We start from the raw sequence: 27,230 nt of genomic DNA, 5'->3' as shown, positions 1-27,230 counted from the left end.
AAGGAAAGATCATATTTAATTCCAAAATTAAGTAGAAAACAATCTCCTATTTCAGCCTAGTTGATGGGAATGTCTAGAAGGGGTGGAAAACCACCCCTAGCTGTGAGACTTATATTACTATCCAGGACCCCAGAGAGAATCTGGGGGGACAGGTAGAGCCTGGTCTGGCCCGCCTGAACGTTGACCCTGTTGTGATTTGTTGCATTTAGGTTAAAGAGCCTGCATGAGCCTGTTTGGGTCTGCGGCAGACCCAGGACAGCTCTTGGAAAGCGGGGGTACTTGGACGCTAGTGGCAGTAACAGCAGCATGGCTTGATGCCCATTTTCTTTTCATTCAACTTGAAAATAAAAAGAACACCAGGCAGCTGAATATGGAGCTGATCGAGGACGTCCACAAAAGAGAAAGGAAATTTTCAAAGACCACGATGCAGAGGGTGTTATGAGCGGGGGGAAGGGGGTGGTTATGAGGGTGGGGAGGGGAGAGCAGAGGTTGAGAATGAGCAGAAAGCCGGCATCTCTCCTTTAAATACATCCTTCAGAATCAGTTCTCGGTGTAAGCCCAGCCCTGATCTACGTGGGACCTCTTTCATCTCTTCCTTCTTCTTCATATTTCGGTGGAGAAACACTGCCAGTTAAGCATATCAATTTAGAAAACAGATTACTTTTTATGGGTCCCATTTTATAGGAACGCTTACTTTACAGATTCAATTTCTTCTATTACAAGTAGCCTTTGGAAGTTCCAGGACCAACAAAGCCTCCTCAATTTATAAGTAAAGACGACAGAGGACTTGCCAAGCAAGGGATAAGGCCATTACTCTCTTATTTGGCCATAAAGCTGCCTATCTGGTGATAAGATTCCAATGGTGGGAAGTCCTGTAACCTTTTGAGGGATTCTCCAGGCACTTAACTTAACCCTGAGTAGCAACTGCATTGGGGACAGACTTGGCTTGGGAAAATATAAGCAAATACAGCCATAAAAATCCTCCAACAGGATCTGCACTTTTCCCTACCCCACTTTCCCAACCTGCATCGATCAGTTGGCTACTGTCTAGGCTTGTTGATTTCCACTGGTTTCTCTTTTTATTGCAAAAGGTCAGAAGGCACTTCCATATTGTTTTTGGACATCACGAACAGGGTCAGCGTCTAGGGCATGGGACATCACAAATGGTCGGTCATGCAAATTTGATGTGACTTTTTACAGCCTTTCAGGGGACAGACTAGGTAGCCGTTAATACGACAGAGCAGCTAAAGCTCCTCCTCTCACAATTCTGCTTCTAAGACAAGACAGAATGCCTTCAGAGCCTCAGAAATAAAACAAAGCTATCTCCCTTGATCCTCTGTGAGATTTGGGTGAGTATGCCTGACTGGGGGCTTACTCAGATGAAGAGCTGCAAGGAGGACCTTCTCATGTCTCCCTGTTGAGCTGTCGGGACCCAGACTTTGCTGGTTAAGAAACTGAAGGATCACAGCACAAAGGGTTAAAGTGGAAGAAGTACAGATGTTTATTATGAATTAGCGTAAACCCTTTTATGCCTCTGACAAAGTAACAACAACAAAATAATCATTCTGATCAAAGGACCTCCAGGGTTTCATATTTCAAAAACACAGATAAATAGCTTACTACAGATAAATAGCTTCACCGTTTGGGTATTTTCCAGAAGCATCTGAGAATTTTCCAGGGGGTCTGTAGAAGGGGATGTGTAACCAGTACACCCCCTTCCCCTACCCCACTGGAAAGAAATGTCCAGGGATTGGGCTGCTGGAAAGGCAATATGGACCTATTCAAATTTCCTCCCAGGGACCAATCCCTCTTAGCCTTGGGGGATGTCCTTAGCAGGTGGCTGTTCCCTGGTGGGTGGGGTGGAGGGAAGGTTGAGGGTCAGGAAGATGGATGTGTGGCTTTTGCTAGAAGCCGTCCATAGCACACCCCAGGGCGGTGAGAGGCTTCTAGGTGGGAACTGGAACAGTCAAATTCTTGCCGATTATTAACTGGGCCCTCATTTCAGAAAGCAATGCTGTTTTTATAAATTGGAACTGACTTTAAGAAACAAAACACACACACAAAAAAAAACCCCAAAAAGGAATAGAAAATTTTATGCTGAAAAAAGATCCGCAATGAAACAATCAGTAGCACATCGCATCTGTGAAGTGTCCCAGCTCCCTGTAAAGATTATGTCTCTGACAATGGTTTCTTTCCAAGGTCACGGAGTAGGTGTTACACCCCAATCTTCATGTCCACATTCTGCAGGTTCCGCCTCTCATCTGCGGTCATAAACTGGTCTGGGGTCCCTGACGGCTCCTTGTTCACCAAATGCACCATCTCCTGAGACTTGCTAGTTTCTCCGTTGAGTCCGCTGGGCTTTCTCTCCTCCACAGTGCCATTGCCATTGTTGATCACCAGCTTTTTCTTCTGCCCACACCTAATAATTTAAAAAATCACATGAGAAATGGGTGTAATGACCCAATTATCATCGTCACTGTCACTGCCACCATCACTACAGTTGATGACAATCTGAGTATGTTTCATCCTACTGACTCTTAACAAGTGGCACTTCTCAAAGCGAGGTCCTTGAACCAGCAGCAAAAGCATCACCTGTAAATGTGTTACAAATGCAAATTCTCAGCCCCACCCCAGACATACTGAATCAGAAAACTCGAGGAGAGGGGCCCAGGGTCTGTGGTTCAGCAAACCCTCAAGGGCTTTCTGATGTGCACTTGAGTTTGAGAATCAGTGGTCACAGCTCTGGGAAGCCAGTACTATTATTATCCCATTATCACAGCCAAAGAAATCTTGGGGCTCAGAAAATTCCATAACTTGCTCCAGGTTATTCAACAAATACTAAAAGAATTGGGATTCAAATCCTGGTGTGTCTGACTCCCAAGTTCTAACTCTCCTTCCACCATACTACGGAAGGGAAATGTTTGCCTCTTTTAAACTCCAGCCGTTTCTGCAGGCTCAGATAAACCATCAACGGAACGACTGTAAATCATTCTGATCTGCGTATTCAGGGAAGTCCCATTACTTCCTCTCCCGGTCAACACGTTGTGGGCCTTGTCAGGGTTATTACTGCAAGCCGAGAAGAATGAGACAACTCTTTTCTAGAAGTATAAGGCCATATTGATTTTTCTCTTAACATTGGTTAACTGCCGTATAACCCTGGATATAGGAGGTTTAACTACCTCCTAGGCAAGTTGTTCACTATTACTTTAAGATTTCTCAGTAACATTACTTAAGATTCAAATGCAGAAGGTCTTCTATGGAAGAGCATGACCTTGGCCTTGTTGCTGGGTCAGAGCATTGCTTTATCATACCCAGCCTGACGCAATGCTTCCTGTTTCCTGTAACATAATCACTGCCACACGTATAGAAGTCAGATGCTGCTCAAACAAAAGCAGAGGTGCAGACCCTCACAGCTACACCTGGAGTGGGGAGGAGGGGAAATGGGCTAGCATTTATTGGACACCTCCTGAATGCCAGGCACTTTGCATGTAATTTCATGTAATCCTTACAATAATCTCACAAAGCAGCTGTTATTCCCATTATACAGCAGTGGAAACTGAGGTTCAGGGAGGTTTAGAAACTAGCTTGAGGGACAGAGTCAATATTCAAATCTAGGCTTTTATGACCAAAAGCCTGGGCTCTGCCATACTCTATTCATGCTACTAACCATCTGGAGATTTGGAAACAGTATGAAGTCGTAATTGTTCACTTTGCCACTGGATATTTGGAGTTGTACAGACAAAGCTTCTATTATTAATGATCATGGGCCATTCCCTCTGGGACTGCCAAGGCCATAAACTTTAATCCCTTGTTTGGGGAAGTAGACATTATACCTCCTGAATAGGAGGTTGATCCTGTCTCCTCTGGCATGACGCTTGATGAGGGGTCGGGGGAAGAAGGATGCTTGACTTGTGACAGTCTGTGGGGCTGGGCATATGGATGTAGTCCACATAGACAAGAGCAGGGGCTTGGAAGGCCTGGTTTGGGGACCTTAACGCTGTGTGACCTGGGGCAACTCACTTCACTTCTCTGAACCTCAGCTTTCTTATCTGTTAACACCAGGCTGTTAAGAGTACCAGTGTCAAAGAATTGTGAAAATCCCTTGAAACAGAGGCTGGCACTGGATACATAAGTCTACCACTGTTTTATTTGTTGCTCTTCTGAACAACGTGGGGTGAGGAAACCGAGGCCTTGGATAAGCAGTTAGAACAGTATCTGGAACACAGTAAATGTTCAAGAAGCACTTGCTGTAATTGTTAATATAACCAGAGTCATATGAAACGTGTTTGGTTTGTTTCTTCTGGCTACCTCCACCCACCTTGTTATATTTACTCTGAAGATGATGGAAAAGGCCAAAGGTGGACGCTGCTTATGTTTTTTTCAGATTGCCAGGAGGTATCTCATATGTTCTTTGTTTTTGATAGTTTTTTGTTTAAATTCAATTTTATTGAGTGTAGTTGATTTATACAATGTTGTGTTAATTTCTGCTGTACAGCAAAGTGATTCAGTTATACATACATATATACATATACATTCTTTTTCATATTCTTGTCCATTGTGGTTTATCACAGGATATTAAATACAATTTCCTGTGCTATGGAGTAGGACCTTGTTGTTTATCCATTCTATATATAATAGTTTGCATCAGATGTTTTTTGGAGAACAGGTGTCCTATTAAAGTAAATCCCATTCACCTACCTAATGTGTACTTGAGAAGTTGGATGAAATATTGCGGGGAAGTGATTTATACTCATAAAAAATGTTTGTGCAAGGGTGTGAAGTGGGGAGTAATGTTATTACCCTAAACGAAGCTGATTTTGAAAGTGGGTAACATTCAACGTGCAGGGCTTAGGAATATTGGGCTTGGGTTTGGTCCTGACCCCATTTCCCTTTGGATTCATGGTCTCTGTTTTTTGTCTGAGTTCTTTCAGGAGGGCAGGGTGATGCTCATAAATAACTCAGCCCAATATTTGGTGCTCCGGGCCTTTCATAAGCACTTGTAAAAAGCAAGTTCTAATTTTTTGCATTCTTATTAGTTATAGGAATGTTAAAAGAAACATTAGAGCTGAGGGTACTTCAGAGGTGATCCAGCTAACCTCTTTTCTGAGTCCAAGAAGTCGAGCAACCGAAGCTACCCCGCTAGTTATGGCAGGAACTACACCGGATCTGCAACTTTATGACTTCATGACTCTAAAGGTCAGAGATTTTTACTGAACTGCCTCTTGCCTGTATCTCCTTTCCCCTTCAATCTCAGGCATTAGCTGAGGATGCAGTGACGACACGATGTAGAAGATGCCAGACGGAAGCCTGGCCAGGAGCGGGTGGGGTTTAGAACCAGGTAACATATCTTTAGGGCATGGGGGAATTTATCCTGAAAGACTTGGGTGGGTGGGGAGTAACTGAACAACTGACCTTCTGTCTCTTCTACCTGACAGTCCTTAAAGATATTTAGAGATTTATTTTGCATTGTGTTGGAGCTTTGCCATTCCATCCAGTAGCCACCAGCCAGATATGTCTATTTAAATTCAAGCTAATTCAAATGAAATGAAATTTAAAATTCACTTCTTAAGTCGAACTAGCCACATTATGAGTGCTCAGTAGCCACAAGTGATTAGTGGTTGTGTATTAGCACAAATGTGGAACGCTTTTGTCGTCACAGAAAGTTATACTGGACACCTCTGCTGTAGAGGGCAGAAGGAGACTGGGTGAGCAGAGATTACAGTGAGCTACACTGCTACAGCTTTAAGATGACGGAACTCACCCATCACTTCCTCATGGAAGCCCATGTTTAACTCTCCCACCTCCACTTCAGCAATTAATGCTTTTCCACTTTTACCTTTTAACTGTAGTTCACGTAACAGGGCCTGGCCCAGAGAATGTTCTCAATAAACATTAGCTGACTCAAATTCAACAGGCCAATAGTGTCACGAAAGCTCAAGATTCTTGCAGAGAAGGGATGGTACCCTTTTCGTTTTAATGTCTTCCTCTTCTCTGCAGTGTTGACTGTCGTAGCCACCCCTCAAAAGAGGTTTGCTGAATAAATGAATGGCTGCTGTAGGCCTCTTATCTTCAACCAAACTTTCTTGGATGAAAATAGGATTCTGTATCCCTCTATAATGCAGCGCGCAAAGCAGAAAGGCCTCAGCCTTTTAAGAGGATTAGAAATGGGCTGGCGGCTTTAGAAACACACTGCACATTCAGGGGCCTGTGCAGCTGTTAACCACCCTTTAGCTACGTGGCAAATCTGTTTTTGATTATCAAATCAGGACATAGTAATTTACAGCATCCAAGCAGCTACTTTCCGTGTGAGACACTTGCTGTGCCAGATCCTGTGTGTCCCTGTTTGCCTGTTGCCAGGGTGACCACTGGTCTTGGGAGGAGGGGGAGGAAAGCAAGGGGGCCCGTTTTTGCTGCAGACATGATGAGAAGCGACACAGGAGCTAACCAGCTACACCCTAGGGACTCCAGCTGCTCTGGGGACAACGGAGATGCTTCTCCAAGTTCTCCCCGACTCCGAGAGCATCTGAGGCCAGCGTTTCCATGGTGACATGCACAAAGCTTATGGACTGTATATGTGAGCAGAAGTGGTGCATTCTAGGGCCTGGAACAAAAGGATTGATTTCTGACAATAGGAAATTCATATTTAATTGAGCAAAAGTCATCTAGGAGAAAACACAGAAGCCGAGGGAAAGTATAAAGACTCTTTGTAAGGGCTCCCTCAAATCGCATTATTTAAATTCAACTAAAAAAAAAAAAAAGCTCTTTCCATTTAGTCATGGGAGACTTCTAGGAGGTCTTTCAGATTTATTTTCCTAGTTTTTGTTCCTTATACAATTGGCTATCATGACTAATTTCTTTTTTATTATGCCCTCAAAGGTACAGATAGCAACACAGCTATTCGACTTTAAAAGCACTTTCTTTAACTTGTACCAGTGTAAAACGACATTATTTGATTTCCTCCGATAAGTAGAGATACTGCATGGGCTGTAACACGGCAATGAAATGAGCTGTTTCTTGCTTTCCAAAAGCCAACAAGAAAGATTCTAGAATCTTCTCCAGGTCTTTCCCCAAATGGAGGGGCATTTTCTGGCCTGTATGTAAGTATATAAGATTCTTTTGCCTTATAAGAAGAAACCTCAAGGAATGTTTACCAAAGGTTAAATGTTCCTCTGCATTTGCTTGGAGAAAAATCGTGGCTCTTTAGAGCATCTTGAACAGGAAATTTAGAATTACACTTCTGGAATACCCCTGTGAAAGCTCATTTCCTCTGATGCTAGAATTACTGTTCTCCTTCACTTCATTTTAGGTAGCATTATTTCTAGAGCCTGGTCACAGCTCAATCAGGTATATGCGTTGTGTACATTCCAAAACGATAGGCCTTGGTTGAGGTAGGAGAGAGGGGACGTTTGACAGTATGAAAACAGCCCACATGCCAGTTCTAGGGAGCTGTCGTTTTTCAGACTTCCCTAAGGAAAGTTTTTATTGTCTCATACACCTCAGTCTCAGGGAACTCTACCTAGGCCGTAACCTGAATCCTTTCAATGACAGCTTCCAGAAAGCAGAAAATACTGTTATTCCAAAAAAAAAAACCCAGCAAATAAAAACACAAACCCAATGCCTGCTTTAGGTAAGGGTTCTAGAAGTTTCTAGGGGCCTCAGACAGGCTAAAGGGCCAACCCCTGAATCTCTATATAGCGTTTTTGTGCACTATGAATTCACAATAAATATGTGTTTAATGAATCAATGAATGAGTATATCTTTTATGTCTTCCTGGTGAGATATTGCACAACTTTCATCACATAGAGTCTCCATGGGCTTAACCCCCCCAAAATTAAGAACCACAAAAAAGTCAACCACTATTTAAAAGCAGAAGTCCAAATAATCACAGTCTCCTTTATCTAAGGAGTATGCCAGAGCAGAGCTTCTTAAACTGTACTGTCCACATGAATCCCTTAGGTCTTATCAAAACACAGACTCTGATACAGGAGGTCTGGGGTAGGGCCTGAGATGCTGCCTTTCTAACAAGCTTCCAGGGCGTGGAGGCTGCTGGTCCCAGGGGCTACACTCTGAGCAGCAAGGACATATCACCTAAGGCTTCTTATTTTTAGATTAAAGTATGGTTGACTTACAATATTCTATTAGTCCCAGGTATACAACATAGTAATTCGATATTTTTATAGATTGTACTCCATATCAAGTTAATATAAAATATTGGCTATATTCCCAGTGTTGTACAGTATATCCTTGTAGCTTATCTGTTTTATACTTAGTAGTTATACAGCCCAAGTTTAAATGATGCCCTTTCAAAGTTGAAGGCCCTGAGGAGCATCCCCTTACCTTCTCCTACTGTTGACAGCGATGCAAACTGCAAGAATCAAAGCCAGGGCCAGGAGAGATGCCAAGATGATCAGCCATTCTGGTGGGAAGCAAAAGATATCCATGAACTTGGGAAATAAGCTTGTGAAAACAGAAATGCACTTTATAAATTGACCTGGTCCAAAAAAGAATTACAGTCAGCTCTATACATGGGTCCAACCAAAGGTCCAGTCAATAGCCAGATAATACTGGATGAACCATTTTGCTATAGGTCTTTGCCCAACAGGACTCTTGTTTTCATCTCTAATCATCAGTCAAGATTTCCAAGTCCCCCCAAGAAAAACACGTTTCCAAAAATGTGTAGAATGACCTGTGGAAACTTGTAGATGCCTTTGGTGCAATGTTATTAAATAAATTAAAGGAACATCCCTTAAAAGGAACATTCCTTTCCTATATGAGAGCATTCACCTTACATTTTATTAAGGAACAAAAATGGAGGCCACTAGAGGGTGGGAAAAAGGACATTCCTGTGTGTGTAGGGCGGGGTCATTTGGCAAAACTTGTCAAAATCCTTCAAGATATACAGCCTTTGATCCATCATTAACACTTCTAGGAATATATAGGACCTCAGACTTAGCTATAAAGATGTTTATTACTGTGCTATTTGTGATAGTAAAGTTGGAAACAACCTACTATCCAACAGTTAGGGACTGGTTAAACAAATTAGGGAACATCCATTGTATTGTGTACTAAGATACAGGGGAAGAGTTTTTAATGACATTGGAAAGCTGTAGCCAACCAGTTGGGAATGTAGTTTACTAAACAGTGTGTATAATTACATGTTTGTATAGAAATCAGATTGAAAAATAACAGAAAGGACATACATGAAAATGGTAACCATGGTATTTCTGGATGGTGAGGTAGATAATAAGGGATTTATATTTTTACCCTTTTGTTTAGCTGTATTTTCAAAAATGTCTCCAAAAATTAATGTATCACTTGTAGACCAATAAAATGCTATTTATATGTTTTAAAACCAAGCTTTAGTAGGATTAAAATATGACTTGACAATTTGCAAGTCAATTGCAAAGTGGGCCGTATATCCACGCAATGAACTAAAGCTTAAGGAACAAGAAAAATGGGAAGCCATTCACTGGCCATTCTTCTTTGGGAAGCTTGATTCTCCCCTGATTTCCTGCTCAGTACTGCCTCTGTCTGACCTCTCCCTGGTTAGGTGAGTTTGGGGAAGGAGGTAGAGTTAGGAGGTGGGGAGGCTGACAGGACGTTACCATTTCTGTTCTTTTCCCAGGTTTCTAGCCCTGAGATGCTCCATATTCACTCTCACTAGAGCTGGGGAAAATCTTGCTGCCTGATTATAGCAAACTGCATCCCACCCACCCACCCCCTCAGCCCGCTCCCCCTCTCCACGTGCTCTGCTCAGGTAAGCCGAGGTAAGGGGACGCGGGCCATACCACGTTCTTCCCTCTCCCCAAGGGAGGCTCAGTCTGGAGACCTCTGAAGTTAAAAGAGTAATTTACAACCCTAGGAAAAACCTTCCTTTATTGTAAAAGAGAGTTAAAAGTTAAAAGAGTAATTTACAACCCTAGGAAAAACCTTCCTTTATTGTAATCCCCCTTTACAAATGCCCAGTTTTGAGCCCAAGTCAAATAAAGAATTTGCCTCAAATGCCTTAAATCCTGATGCTCAAGGGAGCCAGTGGCCCAGCCTTCTCACTGCACATCACACATTCTGAAACTTTCTTCTGTCTGGATCAGTAAAGACTGTCCCTCGAGAAAAAGTAGTTTTTCTTTTAGTTTTTATGCCAGAAGAATATTCTCACTCCGCCTAACACGACCCTTGTATCTCCCCATTGTCTGCAATGCAAGGGGAAATTTACACGCTTCTCCCCAAACCCGGAAGTAAAGAGATGACTGGGATAGGAAGGGTCAGGGGATGACAACGGGCCCCTGGGGTGATCACTCATTTGGGAAGGAAGCTGTAGTAACTAACGTGGCGCTTCTTTGGGACAGACCAGGGACAGGTCTAAATATGAGCTCAGTCAATCTATGGGACCGAGGAAAAAAGGAATGTTCCATCCTTTCCCACCAAGAGGCTGTAGTGCTCTCATTCACCCTTTAGCTTGAAAAGAGGAGCCCTCAGGTTCAAGGTTAGACGTGTAGGAGAATACACCTTCCAGCTGGTCTCTGCTTCCTTTCTGGGACATTCAGAGAGACCCGCTTTTAGCGTTATTTTTCCTTCACAGCTCAAAACTCACCTGGAATTTGAGGTTTCCGCATAGGACCTGAGGTTGTGTTTATCCCACGTTCCTGACTCCCACTTGAGTGCCCTAAAGAGAAAAACAACATCTCTCAACCAAAGTTTGGCACGCATCACCACAAGTTCCTTACAGAGTAGCACATAAGGCCAATCTCTATGTGCTGCATCACTGTAAAGCTATTTATAGATTCAAGCCACAGACATTTATAATGTGTTGCATGAAAAAACACCTCCCCAGAAAAACTCGATTTGATTAAGGTTTGGAAATGTTATTTTTCTACAAGAGCATGAGAATTCTCAGCAGCAGTACTATGCAGTGTTTAAGAGGCTGTAAAGCAGGACAGCCTTGGATTCAAGCCCTACCTCTGTCTCTTGCCAGCAACATCTGCTGGGTCAAGTCATCCCTCTCTAGGTCTCAGTTTTCTCACTCATAAAATGGGGTAATAGTAGAATCCACTTCATCATTTTACAGAGGTTTAAAGAAGTGCACAAGAATGGTAATTGTGTGCGGTTACTGTAATAGGGAAGAACCTCTGTTTCTATTACAAGTCAATCACTAAAGGGATGTTACCTATAAGCTTAAATTATACATAGTGGCCCATCTCTGGGAACCCTGCCTCCCAGGGAATGAGCATCATGGTAAAATATCTTTGTTTCACTCATAGGAAACACTCTGATCAGCCTCACCTGTGAAGGACTGCAGGAAGGAAGAAACTAACACATCCCCTCCGGAGGCTGACCGGAAACCAGGAAAAGTTTGACTTTATTCCCTCCTCTTTTAGGATAAAAGAAGCCTGAATTCTAACTCAGGCAAGGTCGTTCTTTGGGACACCAGTCCGTCTTCTCGGTCTGCGGGCTTTCTGAATAAAGTCACTATTCCTGGCCCCAACACCTCATCTCTTCATTAATTGGCCTGTCACGCAGCGGGCAGTATGAGCTTGCACACAGTAGCATTACAATTTTCTGTTTTTAATTTAGGACCTTGCTACCCTGGACCAGCAACGTCACGTGGGAGCTTGCCGGGAATACAGAGTCTTAGGCCTCATCCCAAACCTCAGAATCCTCATTTTAACAAGATCCCTCGGGGATTCAAATGCTCCAGGTTGTCGAAAACAAATCTAGGGCTTCCCTGGTGGCGCAGTGGTTGAGAATCTGCCTGCCAACGCAGGGGACACGGGTTCGAGCCCTGGTCTGGGAAGATCCCACATGCCGCGGAGCAACTAGGCCCGTGAGCCACAACTACTGAGCCTGAGCGTCTGGAGCCTGTGCTCCGCAACGGGAGAGGCCGCAATAGTGAGAGGCCCGCGCACCGCGATGAAGAGTGGCCCCCACTCGCCGCAACTGGAGAAAGCCCTCGCACAGAAACGAAGACCCAACACAGCCCCCCCCCAAAAATAAATAAATAAAAATTTTAAAAAAATGTTATAAAAAAAAGAAAACAAATCTAAAAACCACGTCCAATATCTTCAATAGGTATAAATATAGGTATTAAAAAATAAGGATTTGGGGTGGGAGGGGCGATAGCCCCTTCTGTCTGTGAAAAATCACCCTAAGGAGAGTGCCTGTTAATATATTCCCGAAACATGCATTGCTTAGAAGACAACATTTTCTACTGCTACAAAACCAAATAAGGAGACAAATAAAGGATCTCAAACTGGAAGGAACAGGAAGTATCACAAGATAAAGAATCCACAAGTCAGAACGGGAGGTTCATCAAAATGAGGGAGGAATTATGTTTTAAAAGAAACTTCTAAGACATCTTGTGAAGGACACTCACCCAAATGAAAGTTTTGGTTTGTGTGTGTGTGTGTGTGTGTGTGTGTTGTGCTTCCTCCACTGCTTCAAAGCGAAATGTGAAAAATTCAACTCTTTTTCCCTACCCAGTAGGACCCCACTGCAGAATCCTGAAGGCTTCCAAGGGAAGAAAAAATCCAGGGAAGTCTGTTTGGTTAATCAATGAATGGAGATGGCCAGGCCTTAAATGGTCTTTTCTCAGAGGGTCAAACTGTAGACTGTGCATACGGGACTCTGAAATTTTGATGGCTGTGGTTATTTTGGGTAGAATGGCTCCTGTTTATGCAATTTGATGTTCTTGTTAAACTCAAAATGGAGCAAAACAAAGTCTACCAGACATCTATCTGGCTGTTTCAGCAGGCCATTTTGACAGTGGCCTTTTACTTTACAAACCTCAGAAAGAGTCCAAGGGGCTTCCTCTAGCTGCCTCCCAGAGGCCTTGGTCATTATTGGCAGGTGTTTGCCTGTACAGGTCATGGGATACTGGCCATCTAAACTAGAGCTCCTTGCGTTGAAAACCACCTAAGAGGCACAGCCACTCTCGCTGGCCTTTCTCTGACTCAGCAGCCTTTGATATTTGAATGGGAGGCCACTAATGGATCATAATCTCTGTTTTGATTTTCAAAAAAGTGCTCCCAGCAAGGAAAGATCTGGGTGTGTGTACAACCAGATGAAACCTCCCCTTTGAACAATACACACCTGCACAGGAGGCAAACAAAAGAGACTGCTCCAGCCCACCTGATTCTCACTTCAAGCGAGAGCCGAAGAAGATGGGAGAAGATGCACAAGACACAGCAGGCCGCCTGGCCTGGTGCCCTAGAGGCCTGCAAATCTAGCTCGGGTAGGGCTGGCTGGGGAAGTTCTGCAAAGAGGGATGCTTGACAGTGCAGCTCGGATGTGAGATTCCCATCTAAGACATATGCACAGAGATCATTCAACTGGCTCTGACTGTGAGGAAAAAGTCTAAGACAGTGCTTCTCAAACTTCAATATACATACAAACCACCTAGTGGGAGGGGTGGGGTAGGCCTAGTTAAACTGCAGCTCTCAATTCAGCTGGTCTGGGATGACTGGGGAGTCTGCATCTCCAGCCGGCTCTTAGGTGATGTCCCTGCTGGTCCAGGGACCACACTTGGAGTGGCTGGGGTCTCTTGATTTTAAAGAGCACTTCCTTTTAGTCAGAGATCCGTATCATTTCCAAAACACTTTCAAATTCCTGATACCACGCGCTCTTCACAAGAACTCTAGGAGGTAACGGAGGCCAGTGCTCTGATCTCCTTTTTACCAATAAATTGAAGCTGGGAAAGGCTAACTTCCCCACCCAAGGCCCCCAGAGAGCTTGGGACTTCTGTCTTTATTTTAGGAGCATTTCTACTAGGCCCTTACATCCCTGTGCTCTTACAGTATAGGTTATTACTGAAGCCACCATGTAAATACCCATCTTCATATTTGCTGTAAGTGTGTGAATCTTCAAGCCTGGAAGTAACCCGACTCCCACTTGGGCAGGAAGGGGAGGACAATAGTTCACATGGCTTACCTGGTTTGCATGGGGTCACCTGGACCGGTGACTCTCAGGGAGACCACAGTGAGATGGCACTGGCAGAACCTCTCAGTAGCCCCAGCGTCAGTGGTCACAAGTCAACCTGCCTTATGGTCTACTCTTGCTGCCTGGAGTAATGTTTCTAGGGGTGTGATCATTACAGTAATTACGGCAGTAATGATGGTCATGACAGGGTACTTTCTCCAGATCCTGCTTCTAGAGGCAATACGGGAGCTCTGGGCTTGAAACCTGGCTCCACCACTCAGCTCACTAGTCATGTTAACTCAGCCAGGTTGCTTAGCCTCTCTGAGCCTCAGTTTCCTCATCTGTAATATTGAGATAATAATAGTACTGACATAATTAAACGAGTTAATAATAGATGAAACATATGAAACCACTGATATTTGACTGTTGACCTACAGAAATGGCAGTTTCATATGGTCCAACCTAATACATGTAAAGTGTTTAGAACAATGCCACCAGCACACAGTAAATTCTCAATAAAGGCTAGCTATTATGCCACGTTCGGGGAGGGGAGGTTATGCTAAATGCTTTACAAGTATACATCATTTAGTCTTTAAAACAATGCCCTGTGACACTTATTATTATCCCAATTTTATTGGTTAGGAAATCGAGTCTCAGATCCTTTAAACAAGGTCTCTCGTTAGCATGTGGAGGAGTTGGAATCAAACCCAGGCCATTCTTTCTCCAAAGCCCATGTTCTTAATCGCTCTGGTGTAATGCAATGTTAAACTGGGTGCCTGCTTGAATTCTTCCTGATCCTTTCAGATGGAAAAACTTTCTTGAAAGCAGTAGTTCTCAAAGTGGAGTCCCTGTCCCAGCAGAATCAGCATCAGCAGAGAACTTATTAGAAATACAAATGCTTGGGCTCCACCCCAGACCTACCGAATCAGAAACTTTAAGGATAAGGCCCAGCGACGTAGTTTAATAAGCCCTCCCCATGACTGTGATGCATGCAAAGAACGTACGAGAACCACTCTTCAGGAGACACTGACTCATACTTCATTAATAATCAGCAGGTTCAACGACAATAACAATAAATGACTAAAGCAGCTCAAACTCACCAGCTGATTCGGATCCTTGAGTTGTATAGGACCTCCCGCTGGGGTCACGGGATAAGTCTTGGTCTTCTGTAAGGAGCAATAAAGGGAGGTTCAGTACTTTGTGCTCAGTTACACTGCCATCTGCTTTTCCCCACGTGTGCATTTTCACACAGCCCATCACAACGTTTAGCCTTTTAAAGGTAGCCGAAAACAATGACAAAGGAGCTTTGAATGGGTCCACGATATGAAATATTGTTCATTGCTTCATCTACTGATGAGTGGTTTAGAGCTCTCATCAAAATTTTAAAAACTGGGACAGCACAGACCTGCAAGGATGACCATAGGAAGTGTGGCTTTAGTAAAAATCCCCAAACTGTAACACTCTACCAAAAATATTATGAGGTCTTGGCAAGTGTGAGGTGGGGAATTGATACTGTGTCTTGGAAATAAGGACTATATGCTTTGGATTATGACAAACGTGATCACTGCGAATGCGTGTACTCTGTGACTTAGGGCATGAGACATTTAAAGAGATTTCTCTGAGGCAGGAAATAGAAAAAGGTTTTGGTGTGCAATAAAGGATCTTGGGGTTGAATCATGTAAGGATTCAAAGAGAAAAGTCAACTGCTTATTTAGAGAAAAAGAGTCTGAAAATAAGTGAAAAAGAAATGGGGAGGTGATAACTAACTCGTGACTAAGGTGTGCCTGGTTATTAGACTATGTTCCAAATAATATTTCCCCCAAATTAAATCTGTATTTTTAACACCAAGAGTTACTATAATCCCATCTTCTCAAACATCCATCACCGAAAGGCTTTAGATTGAGGCAAGTTTATGAATTGCTAAAATCTGGATCCACAGGTCAAATCTTGGGTTCAGCATATGGAAACTCTCGATCTTCTCCCTCCTCCCCACACATTTTCCAAAACTGTAATGGAATCTTAAAGCAAAACAACACAGGACAATAGTTCATAAAATGGTTATGGTCACCCATTATGAAAGGTTCTTAAAAGGAATACACAGTACTCTGATCTTCACCATGTCCTTGTTTAGACAAGGCAGACATAGGTGACCTGTAATCTATTATGTAACTGTACGGGGGAGATAGATTGCTTTGTTCCTCGGCTGATGGTTAGAAAAACTGAAAACAGCATTTGCTGAAATGCTGAACACCAATACCCCCAATACCACCACCACCATCACCATTATCACCACCACCATCACCACCAACACAATTCCAGATGTTTTCATTCTTAACATCAAGCAAAAAGATGGAAAAAAAATGTATGGGAGGAAATGAGCCTTATCTGAGTGTTCTGGAAGAAAACCAAGGGTGATAGATCATTTAATCCATGGAGAACCATGGAAAATCTGTCTGTACCACCACAGAATGTAGAAGGAATCAGGGTATGTAAATATCAATTTTGTAGAAAGTATTTTATTTACTAACAAATAGACTATGTAATCCTTCGAGGCTACTGTAACTATTAAAATTGCCATTTAAAATTTAAATTCATTTGGCTGCATAAAGGGCTCTATTTTGCCAAAAGAAACCAGGCAGCGCTCTAAGATTCATTTCTCCAGAAGAATACTGACACTGCTGCTAGGAATTTTTAATAACTGAGGGCAGACCTATGCTGAATAAAGAACCAATGGATGTAAGGGCTTTTGTCTTGCCAATACTGTCGAGGTTAGTATATTTTTTAAAAATTTATTTATTTTTGGCTGCACTGGGTCCTCATTGCTGTGAGTGGGCTTTCTCTAGTTGCTGCGAGTGGGGGCTACTCTTCATTGCGGTACATGGGCTTCTCATTGTGGTGGCTTCTCTTGTTGCGGAGCACGGGCTCTGGGCATGCGGGCTTCAGTAGTTGTGGCTCACCAGCTCTAGAGCGCAGGCTCAGTAGTTGTGGCGCACGGGCTTAGTTGCTCCGTGGCATGTGGGATCTTCCCGGACCAGGGCTCGAACCCGTGTCCCCTGCATTGGCAGGCAGATTCTTAACCACTGCGCCACCAGGGAAGCCCGAGGTTAGTAATTTTTAAAACTGTTTTCCTTGAAGCCCTGGGATGGGCAGCCCAAGCATGTGGGCTGTAGGTTAGAGGCCAAGTACGTGGCATTCTCATTCTGGGGTTTCTGTCCCACATCAAGTCACAGTATCACAGCTGTTATCTGTTTTACACATTGGGTTCTCATAAGATTTATTCTTCTTTTGAGAGGGAGGGGGATGGGAAAAGACATATGCTATTATATATATATACACACACATATGCTACCATATATATATATGTTTAAAATCATGAATCTTTAAGATCCCTTAATGGTTGAATGGTAAGAACATTTGAACAGTTGGCACCAGGAAGAGAGAGTTCAATTTTAGTTTCTTAGCCAGGGTATTTTGCAGTTCCCTTTTCTTCAATGTTAGTTTCTTAATGCAAACAGAGAAACAAAAGTGGAAGCAGGGAGGATTGCTAGTTCCATGTGTAACTTAATTGAATAAGTCATCTTCAGTCATCTCTTTGCCATCACAACAAGAGAAAGGGTGCCTACTCATTAATAGTAGATTGAATCATATAGTTTTAAGTGTACAACATAGTTAGAAGAGGTTATCCATAAGCCCTTCACCAAAAGTAAAATTCACCAATCCATCACCAATAAAAGAGAATTTCAGAGCAAAGAGATTAGTATATGGAAATTATTCACAAGTTGGGTAAAACCTTACTACATAGGCAGCGTATATTAGTTGAATCAAATGAAATTGATACTTGACTACTTTTACTTACAAAAATATCCACTTCATATGGTTCAACTAAATATATCACAAGATCAGGAAGAAGACAAACAAAGAAATTCTGCCGTAACAACCAAGTCACAAAATATAAATGGAAATTTCACAGGCAAATGAAAACATTATCTAAAATAAATCTATTGCGCTAGAATGATGATCTGTGTGAAAGCCATTCCCATGTTACGAATCAGTCTAATCACAACCTACACAGAAGAAATCCCCTATATGAAAGGATGTGTTGTTTCTCCCTATAGAGAAAGCAAAGCAGATAACAAATGGCCAAATTACCTGGTAAAGAAAGATCAACATTAGAAGTAGACTCTCCAACAATAGTAACTTCAGTAACTTCAGGGGACCCAGTCTTAGCAGGGGTCACTGGGATGAGGGTTCTGTATTCATTTGTGTCTGGAGAATAAGGAGTATAACCTTCCACTGAAGGAGTTGAGTCTTCAGGAAGATTTCCACCTCTTCTGCCACCTCTGCCATCATTCCTATCTGTGTGGAGGTGGAATCAATGGTAAACCCACATCTGTAAGACCACCACCAATTGTGTGCTTGTCTTCTGAACGTGAAATTGCTGCGAAAGCTTTCCACTTGTTATTTGTGAACATGGAGCAAACGACAGTGTAGTGTGTTACACTATTGAACAGAACCAATATTTTGCAATCAATACCGCCTGGACATCATTCAACGGAAGAGATTTCGGTAATCCTAATATCTAGAAGAGACATCTGTTGCATCATCTACCTGGTTTGTTAAAATAAGGTTTATGCCACTAGAACTGTTACCTTGAAGTCAACTCGGGTACTAGATAATCTTGAGCTCTTACTCAATTGGACCCACCTTTGATGAAGTGGAAGAAACAAGCTATTGAGCTGAAAGGTAAAATTACGCTCCCTGTGATTGGAAGAGCAAATGCAAAGTTTCAAAGACGTTGAGGCTCTGATTATTCTTTCCTTTGCCAGAGGGCACTGCTTCTTGGTCACCAGCGCCATGGATTTATGGTCCAGAGGATAAATGGCAAAATAATATTATTAATGCAAGGAAAATAGAGAGTGATATAATTCAGATCTTTCCACCAAATCATACATAAGCGATCTGTTATTTTTAAACAAAGCCACTAACTCTGGAGTTTAAGAAACCCAAACTTTAAGATTAAAAAAGATATAGTTTGCATCGAATATACAACGGCTTCTAAGAGATCTACAGAGCAGAAGAATCAGAGAACAATCACCAGCCACAGCTTCTGATCGGGGTAAGAGCACAACGACGGCCAACTGATGCACCTCCACCAAAGACACTGCAAAAGCACCCAGAGTTCATTGACTTTTGTTTTCAATAGCTGAAGCCACCTGGGCTTTACAGTCCTTACTGCTAGATGTTGGAGTAGCAGTCATGGGATGGTCTTTGTCTTCTTCCAAGCCTCCATGTGATGTAGAGAAGCTCTGAGTATCACTCTGTTCTGTTTCAACGAGGGATGAATTCAGTATTAATTCGTAGTCATGAAACAAACCCTCTGGTATCTGCTGACAGGGAGGATCTGATATAGTGGTGTCAGATGGGGAGATGCATAGGAATACCAAGGTTTGTGCACACCATTCTCCTCTGATTGATAGAAAAGCACAACAGAATTCTGCTTTGCCCCTAGTTGGCTCTGTTTTTCAGTATAACAAACAAGGTAAAGTGCCAAGGTGAAATCTGGGCCAAAACTTTGCCCACCCTGGATCATCCCGGCCCAATTATAGCATTGCTTCCTGTCACTCAGGAAAATCAGAGAACACAGAGACAGAGAAAAAGGAACGTTTGAATCCCAGTGTTCCTATCAACCATCAAGAGCACCTTAGCTGTGTGTCAAGAAGTGTGACTATAGGAAGAATAAACACGATCATAACAGGTAGTATACACGTAACCGCAAAAGAGGAAGTTCATCAAGAATAACTTGCTCAAGTAACTCAGAACAAATTTATACAAGGAAACACTTAAGTCTCTTCTAAAGAACATTAAATTAAGTTACCATTGTACTCAGTTATTAGGTTTTTGATCTCATCTGTGGATGAGAATTCTCATCACTGCACTGAAATGCCAGGAAACGCTTGTCTGGGCAAACACAGGGTCCTCACTGATATGTATCAATTTCAGGTTGAACCGTTGCCCATATCTGAAATGGCTTTCATTGTTTTGAGTTAATTTCTTTTGTGTTCTTCTAAGAAAGGGACTGACCTCTGAGTTACAGGTGCAAGCACTCCATAAAGCACACCACTAAGCCATGTCCACCACCAAGTAAATATTACAACCAGGAGAGAGACCGTCACCAAATCCCAAACCCAACATCAGAACAAAAGTCAACAGGGACATAAAGTAGGATAAAGTAGGAATATGAGACCCTCCATTGGCAAGGACCATTTTAAGGCTTATCTGCATCTCCTTTGACGCTTAACACTGGGTTATTTACATTCTTGACAATTAACACGTGCTTGCTGATTTTTCCCTTTGCCTAAAAGGGCTCACATGAAAAGACTCTGTCCATTATATGTAGCAAACAGTGAAATGAGGCCCTCTTAATTCTGGATTTCTTTCATATCCAGTCAAGAAATTATGAATGACTTTATGGTGATCTCTAGGATAGCCTTGTACCTGTGGTGGGCATTAAGGCTACTAGAAGTTTAGCATTGTTTCTACCAGATGTTTAGTGATAGGAAGAGATATAGCAAATGTTCCTCTTTTGTTCCCGGGCCCTGCAACCTATGTCAATTGTCAACAACATGCCTTGCTCCTCTTCTGTGGGCTGATGTGTTTTCCCTACTCTCTGTGATTATCTGGCCCCAAAACATGTTTTTACAACCATTGAAAAAGGCTACCCCTCTTCTGCCTTGATTGAAAGATGGGAATCAAGAGGAGCTGGTCAGTTAAAGCATAGAGACACCACTGTCCTAGCTGTGGTCTTGAATTTCACTGACATAACTACTCAGAAAAGGAAAATCAAGTGGGATGGAGTCCCACATCCTTTTTTTAAGGTTTTAACATAAAGTCATTGAATGTGGAAAGCACCACAAATGAAGGTATAATCAGATTTAAAGAACCATCAAGAAAATATAGAAAATGAAGACAGCTTTTATGTTCTGAGCTGAGCTGAGCCACATAGCACTGAATGTGCTGTCCCATCACCAAGCCCTGAATGTGCTGTCCCATCACCAAGCCCAAGCCCTGCATCGGGGCCGAGGAGAGCAAGAGCTGAAGCAGGAATACAGATCAATAGAGACCGAGTGTCATTATCCTTACGAGTTGTCACTGAAAGAGGTCCTGTCCTGTCCAAGTCTTCCACCAAACCTGTGTTTGGATCTGCAGAAGGCTGAAGCGTTGTTGTACTATGGCTGGTGTCCATATCTGAAGGAATTAAATCAGCGTTATTGCTTGATTTCCTAACTACTATCTGAGGGTTGTTTATGGCCTAGAGACAAATTATTCTTATATTCAGATCTGTATAAGAGGAAAGAAAGCACATACTGATTCACGTCTCCAGAATTGAAATGGATTATCGTCTCTCCAAAAGAGCATCCCAAGAAGTAACTGGTTTTCATTTAAAGGCTGAGTTGTACAAAAGCTACAATTTTTGTTCTTTTTTTTCTGAATCTGGAAGAATGCTAAATGAGCACATGATGGGTCTCCCAAGCCTTGCAGACAGATGGAAATATAACCCACGTGTGACTTGTCCCATTCTACACAAGTGATCTGACACATGGAGAAAAGACAAAGTGCACTGGTTCAGGCACCATTTTGTCACATCCCCTTGACGTGGCAAAAAAGTTTTGCTACAGCCCTTTCCCTCATTTGCTCCTCTTTCGCTTCACAAAGTGAATGTACAAATAAAACATAAAATCATCATCCCATACTATCTAGTTGGAGGCTACAGGAACATTTTAGGGCAAGGAATAAGAAGCAACGGATGTCAGTGAATCATTCTTCCCATAAACACAAGTAGGAAATGTCTTTGGAATGTAACAGGTACAATGTTGAGTGGTACAGAAATTTCACTGAAATATTTATAGAAGCTGTTTCTAATAACTATCACAAAATGATTTTGCTGAAATAAGTCCTGAGTGAAATAGAGGTCACACAAACCATAAACACCATCACTATTGCTGGCTCTTGGATCCAAATTCCACCCACACTGCTGCCTCTGGGGAGATTTAATGTGCTCCAGATGACTCCGGAGGGAAACACTGGAATATTAGGCACCCACGTCTACACTGCAGCCTTTACATATTAAAAGAAAAGAGTATCAAGATCTTTGTAGGACAAAACGTGGCTGACTCTATTATTTAATAATAATAATAGTAGTAGTAGTAATAGTAATAGTAATTATTCAAAAAAGAGGAAAGGCTAACTAATCCAAATCAAAATCCCAAATGGATATTCTCCCAGAAGAAGTCCTGCCTGTTGATGGTCTCTAGACACTCTTGTTCATCTTTCCTTTAAGAGGTATCACACCATTCCATGGTTGAAGCCAATTGTAACGTTCCTGACATCATCAATTTGACGGAAACTCTTTCTGTTCATCCGTATGGAGATTTAATATTGATTCTGAAGCTCTTTTACTGGCTTGGTTTTCCACAGTGGTTATCATCAGAGCCTCTAGCCACCATGTGCATAAAATGTGTAATGGGTCTTCAGCTACACAACATAACGGCCCCAACCTCACCATTCACACTCATCTTCCTTTGTGACTTACGGATCCATTCACTCTGCCAAATTCATTCCTTGGCTTTCCTTCCTTTAAGCCTGTCCTTACATGTGTTTCCTTCCTAGAAAAACTTTCTCCAACTACTTTTCTCTGACTACCCAGGGTTTTTTCCATTTTTCAAAAACCAGATCCAATCTACCTTTCTCTGATGTTCTCCAAGGGGTCCTCTGAAATTCTTTTGTGTTTATTGCTAGCAACATTCATTTGACATCTATTACTTACTGTCTTGTACTGTTAGATCTATTTTGAAGCTAACTGTTTTTTTTTCCTAGCTAACTTTTAAATTCCTTAAGAGCATGGACCATGAATTAAGTGTACATTGTTTGTCTCCATAATGCATTGCACATAAAGTATTAATACAATTCTATTAGCAGATATTTAAGATGATTGTACTTTAAGGAATATATGATCACTAATATTTGGGTACAACATAGTTAGGGTGTTCTGGAGAAATGAAACCATAGAAACTGTTAGATTGATTTTGGAGATAACTTTGTTTAACTCAATACCAAGAGACATTATCATTGCATTCTGAGAACTCATTTCAGTAGTTTTGTGTCATGTATACCCTTGGGAGTTTGGACCCAGATAATATATTTAATGCTACGACTGAAAATTCATATCCCCATATTGGTTCTTTTCTTGATCTCCCTTTTTGGAATGTTACATTTCTGTGATCAAGACATCTTGTTAAATTAAAAATAAATAAATAAAACTTGCATAATTCTATTCATGGATATAGTAAGGAACATGAATTCTTCCACTTTGTAAACACTGAGAAAAGAGGGGCACCACCTGTTACCAACTCTTTCAGATTCTCTCAGGAATGCTGTCATCTGGTTCTGATAAAGGAAAAATTCCTTTTAAATATAAAAATTTGTTAAATAAAATAACAATCTTCCATTCTTGCAGAACTCCAGCTAGTATTTTCTTACTCTCTCTTGTTTAATTCTGTTTTTGAATTGCTTATAGGTAAATAAGAATGCTAATTAAGAAAACAAGGACTCCATCTTGTGTAAAAGTTGTCCATTCATTAAATTCACGAACATTTATTGATGGACAAGAGTGGTCTAAATCCTAAGTCACTGGGTATAGTATTTATTTCTAAGTGTGCAAGAGTAATTAATACCATTTTCTGAGCCTTTTAGTTACCTGTTTGGAATGAGTACTCATCAGTTTTTGATCTCTAAGATTTCTCTACCAAAGACAAGTTTTATCTTTGGGTCTATAATGGAGACAGTCACTGAATCCATCACTTCACTCTTTTTGAAACCCTGCACTTAGAAGTAAATGGAAAAGAAATCTTGAAACTGCTCCTCTTCAGAGGAAATGACTTCTACTCCCATCATCTTAGGACTAATCCTTCTTTAACCTTCCTGCCAAATTCTCCACTCTCATCTAGGACTTCAGATTCAGATGCATGTGCATATCACTCTTACCAAGAAAACTAATTTTTGAAGAAACTTAAAGTTCCTTAGGAAAGCAGACTCGTCTAAAGCCAAGGGCATATTTCTGGGAAAATAGCCATTTGGGGGCTTTCAAAAACATAATATATAAAAAAGCTCAGAGATTATTACCCATCCTTCTTTCTGTTTGATGACCTCGTCCCATTGGATGTGAGACTGGGTCGGAGAAATAAGTCCAGGAACGGTCCTCTTGGCTCTGCGTTGTCACTCTTTGATTTGGATGGCTGTCATGGGCTGAGGCTGCTGTGACAATGCAGTTCAAGCAATTGTCAAAGTGTTAGTTGATATTTGGCCAGGGATAGACTGATTTTTTTTTAAAGACTTTATTTTCTATACAAGACAATAAAACCGTCTTCCGGATATAGGGCCAGGAAGTTGCAGAATGTTTTAGCAGGTATAGGTTCATTCATGCTCAATTTTCCTAGCAATCAGCATGTGAACTAGAGGACACAAAAGCATTAACGACTTCTCCAGTGGATAGATTAGAAGTTATAGACATCAAGTGAAGATGGAGGAGAAATAGTTCTTTACCCACACCATGTTGCCACCATCCCCTAAAGGAGGAAGTGTAGGAGTCCAAACACATGATGTCATTCCTAGACAACCACGTCCCAGTGAAATGCACATTAGGCCAGTAGTGATTTAGAGAAGGAATCACGTAACAGCTTCCCTTGAGATAAACATGAAAGTAAATGCCATTCATCTCAAAAGCATGAGTGGAATCCATTAGAAGCATCACCTTCTAACAATGAGGTTTATGGCACAGTGGCATATAAGAATGCAGCACGTGCTTTGGCCTCACTCTGAGCCACTGAAGACGTATAGGTAGAAAAGATGACAATAGTAGCCCCTTAGCAACAACTACACCACATATCCAGTCACTGAATCCACTGCTCTGCCAGCTATGCATTCAGAAGCTGCCACACACCAGAAGAACATCATGCATTACATTCTATATTGCAAGTAAAAACATAGGGATATTTCTCACTGATATTAAGTAACGATATGGAATTCACATTCTTTTACAAGAATGCATCTTGCATGCATTTCAATATTTCTGTCACACAGACAAAAGAATCATACACAGGAGCTGGTAGAGCCAAGTTATCTGGCATCACTTAGAAATGTTGACAAGATTGGGTCTAATCTCCCCAGTCCCACAATCCAAATATAGAGAAGAGGTGTTTTTTATAAATCTAAGAAGAAAACATTGTACATTCAAGGAGAAATCTCCAACATGACAAAGGGCCAAATGACACCAGACAGGTGTTTTTCTCAAAATGTCTGGCTCCATTTCTTTGACTACTGAGGTTCTGACCAAAAGCTTTCTAACAAGCCCAGGATTTCATAGAACTGTGTTGTAAAGCCTGGACCCATATTATAGAGCGATTCCTTTATGAAAGAAAAGGGTGTATTTTATAAGATCAGAGTCCCTGCTACAGTCTTCCTAGGGGATGCCCAAAATTAGATCTGAAAGTGACATATGCAAGGGCATATTCTCTGTGTCTCCTTATGTGCCTGTATCCATTTCTGTTCTGGTGATTTGTTACGAGCACTTAAGGGTTGGCTCTGTGTTGACTGAATGCTAAGTGATTAAGGAACTATAACATCTTGTGACATTTCCTTCAAACTCTTCTTGTTCACTGTCTTCAAGGCCCAGTACTTAACCCCAGAGGAAGTTTTCACCCAAGTCTGCCTGTGAAACCATCCATTACCAGTTGTCCCTGCTGTTGAATGAGAGTCTTCTTTTGGCATTTGGGGATATTCCCCAGGCCATCCATTCTCAAACCACTGCTCTTTCTGGGTAGCTGTTTCTTCTGTTGTATTAGTAGGGGGTGCCCGGGCTGTGAGAAGAATGTCAATTGTGAGCTGTTATTATTCAGTTAATTTCCTTACCAACACATATCTTTCTACCTTAAGAGCATATACATGTGGGAGAGAAGGGAGAAAAGGAAAGCAGGAAGGAGAGACACCACTGATACTCTGAAAGGGATATTAGAAATCAAATGGCCCGATACTTTAGCTTTTCAGATGGGAAAACCGGGGCTCAAAGAAGCTTTGATTTGCTCAAAATCATATAGCCAGGTTGGTACAAAGTTAGGACCAGACCACGGTCTATGAATTCCAGTATTATTCTTATTTTACTAGAGTCTATGGCCTCATACATCCTGTCTGAGAGAACTGTTCGTTGAGAAAACTTAACCTGTCTTCAGTGATTTTGGAGGGAGGAGTATATTATATAACAGTCCATGACAAGATCAGCCCAGTAGGAAGCCTTCTCAAAAGGTGGTCACATGACTCATAATTGCACACACTGGAAATACACCAGCAGTGCATTTGCCCAGCATGAAAGATGCTGGGAATGATTGAGATGCTACCCCACTGACATGTTACAAAGTTATGTCTATGGAGCATCTAGAATTGCCAAAATGACTTTTTAAGAAAATTAATTCAGTGGAGAAAAACTTTTCCAGCCAGTGTTTGGCATTATATAAATAGTAAGAGTGTGTGACAGGCTTAAAATTTCAAACGCTCAGTGTTGTAATTGTCCAGTTTTAAAAAGGGCATAATGAATGAAATGAACTTGTATCGGGGTGCCTTTGGTAAAAATCAGAAAGCCACTGACATTTTCATCTGTAGCGACTAATACTAAAGTTTTAGTTCATCAAGTAAATGAGAGTGTTATAATACTGTATATCAACTATACCTCAATTAAAAAAAAGAAAAAGAAAATGAGACTGTATAAACTTGCCAAGCTGAAGTATACTTTGCAACTTGTAAAACTGCTTTATTTAATTACTTTAGAAATTAATATGTATGATTTGATAATTGCGAAGACACTTAAAAAATAAAACGTACTGTACTTGTTTCACCCTTGCATTGGCCAAAACATTCCTGGGGTTAACTGGTTATCCAGAGGAAGGGGAAAAAAACCCCAAAATCTTAAGTTTTACCTCCCCCTGACTAAATCACTACCTCCTGACAAATAATAAAGTTAGAGAAAACACTGGGTGTAATTACAAAAAAAAAGAAAAATTAACCCAAAACATAGACTGCATACTTAAAGTTCAAAAAAAAGAAAGGAAAAAAAAATGTGTGCACACACACACACACACACACACACACACATGCACACACACACACTATTCTATACTACTTCTACCTCTCTCTTTATAAAACACAATGATCCTTTAAATATCCAGTAACCCCTTGTTGTCTTCAATATATGGGTTAGCAGAGTAATGGATTTC

The 27,230-nt window shown here is 41.6% G+C and overlaps 1 protein-coding gene across 27 annotated transcripts in view; it reads right to left on the bottom strand.

The window, feature by feature from the left end:
- Positions 1–1,477: 1,477 nt before the first annotated feature.
- Positions 1,478–27,230, bottom strand: part of CD44 (CD44 molecule (IN blood group)) — an 87,466-nt gene continuing 61,713 nt past the window's right edge. For 7 of the 27 annotated variants that reach the window (XM_082410430.1, XM_082410453.1, XM_082410456.1 and 4 more), the window contains 9 exons: positions 25,695–25,823; positions 24,091–24,222; positions 21,052–21,156; positions 19,145–19,234; positions 18,061–18,267; positions 15,012–15,077; positions 10,592–10,663; positions 8,338–8,416; positions 1,478–2,419 (listed from right to left, as the gene is read on the bottom strand). In XM_082410430.1, coding sequence (XP_082266556.1) covers positions 2,215–2,419; positions 8,338–8,416; positions 10,592–10,663; positions 15,012–15,077; positions 18,061–18,267; positions 19,145–19,234; positions 21,052–21,156; positions 24,091–24,222; positions 25,695–25,823 — 1,085 coding nt within the window. In that variant the 3' untranslated portion in view covers positions 1,478–2,214. The remainder of the gene's footprint in view (positions 2,420–8,337; positions 8,417–10,591; positions 10,664–15,011; positions 15,078–18,060; positions 18,268–19,144; positions 19,235–21,051; positions 21,157–24,090; positions 24,223–25,694; positions 25,824–27,230) is intronic. The other 20 variants (XM_082410454.1, XM_082410431.1, XM_082410435.1 and 17 more) reach the window with 12 other exon arrangements.

The sequence above is a fragment of the Balaenoptera physalus genome (assembly GCF_965194825.1).
Source record: "Balaenoptera physalus genome assembly, chromosome: 10".
In the NCBI taxonomy this organism is placed as follows: Eukaryota; Metazoa; Chordata; class Mammalia; order Artiodactyla; family Balaenopteridae; genus Balaenoptera; species Balaenoptera physalus.
This window is presented reverse-complemented; position numbering and strand designations above follow the sequence as displayed.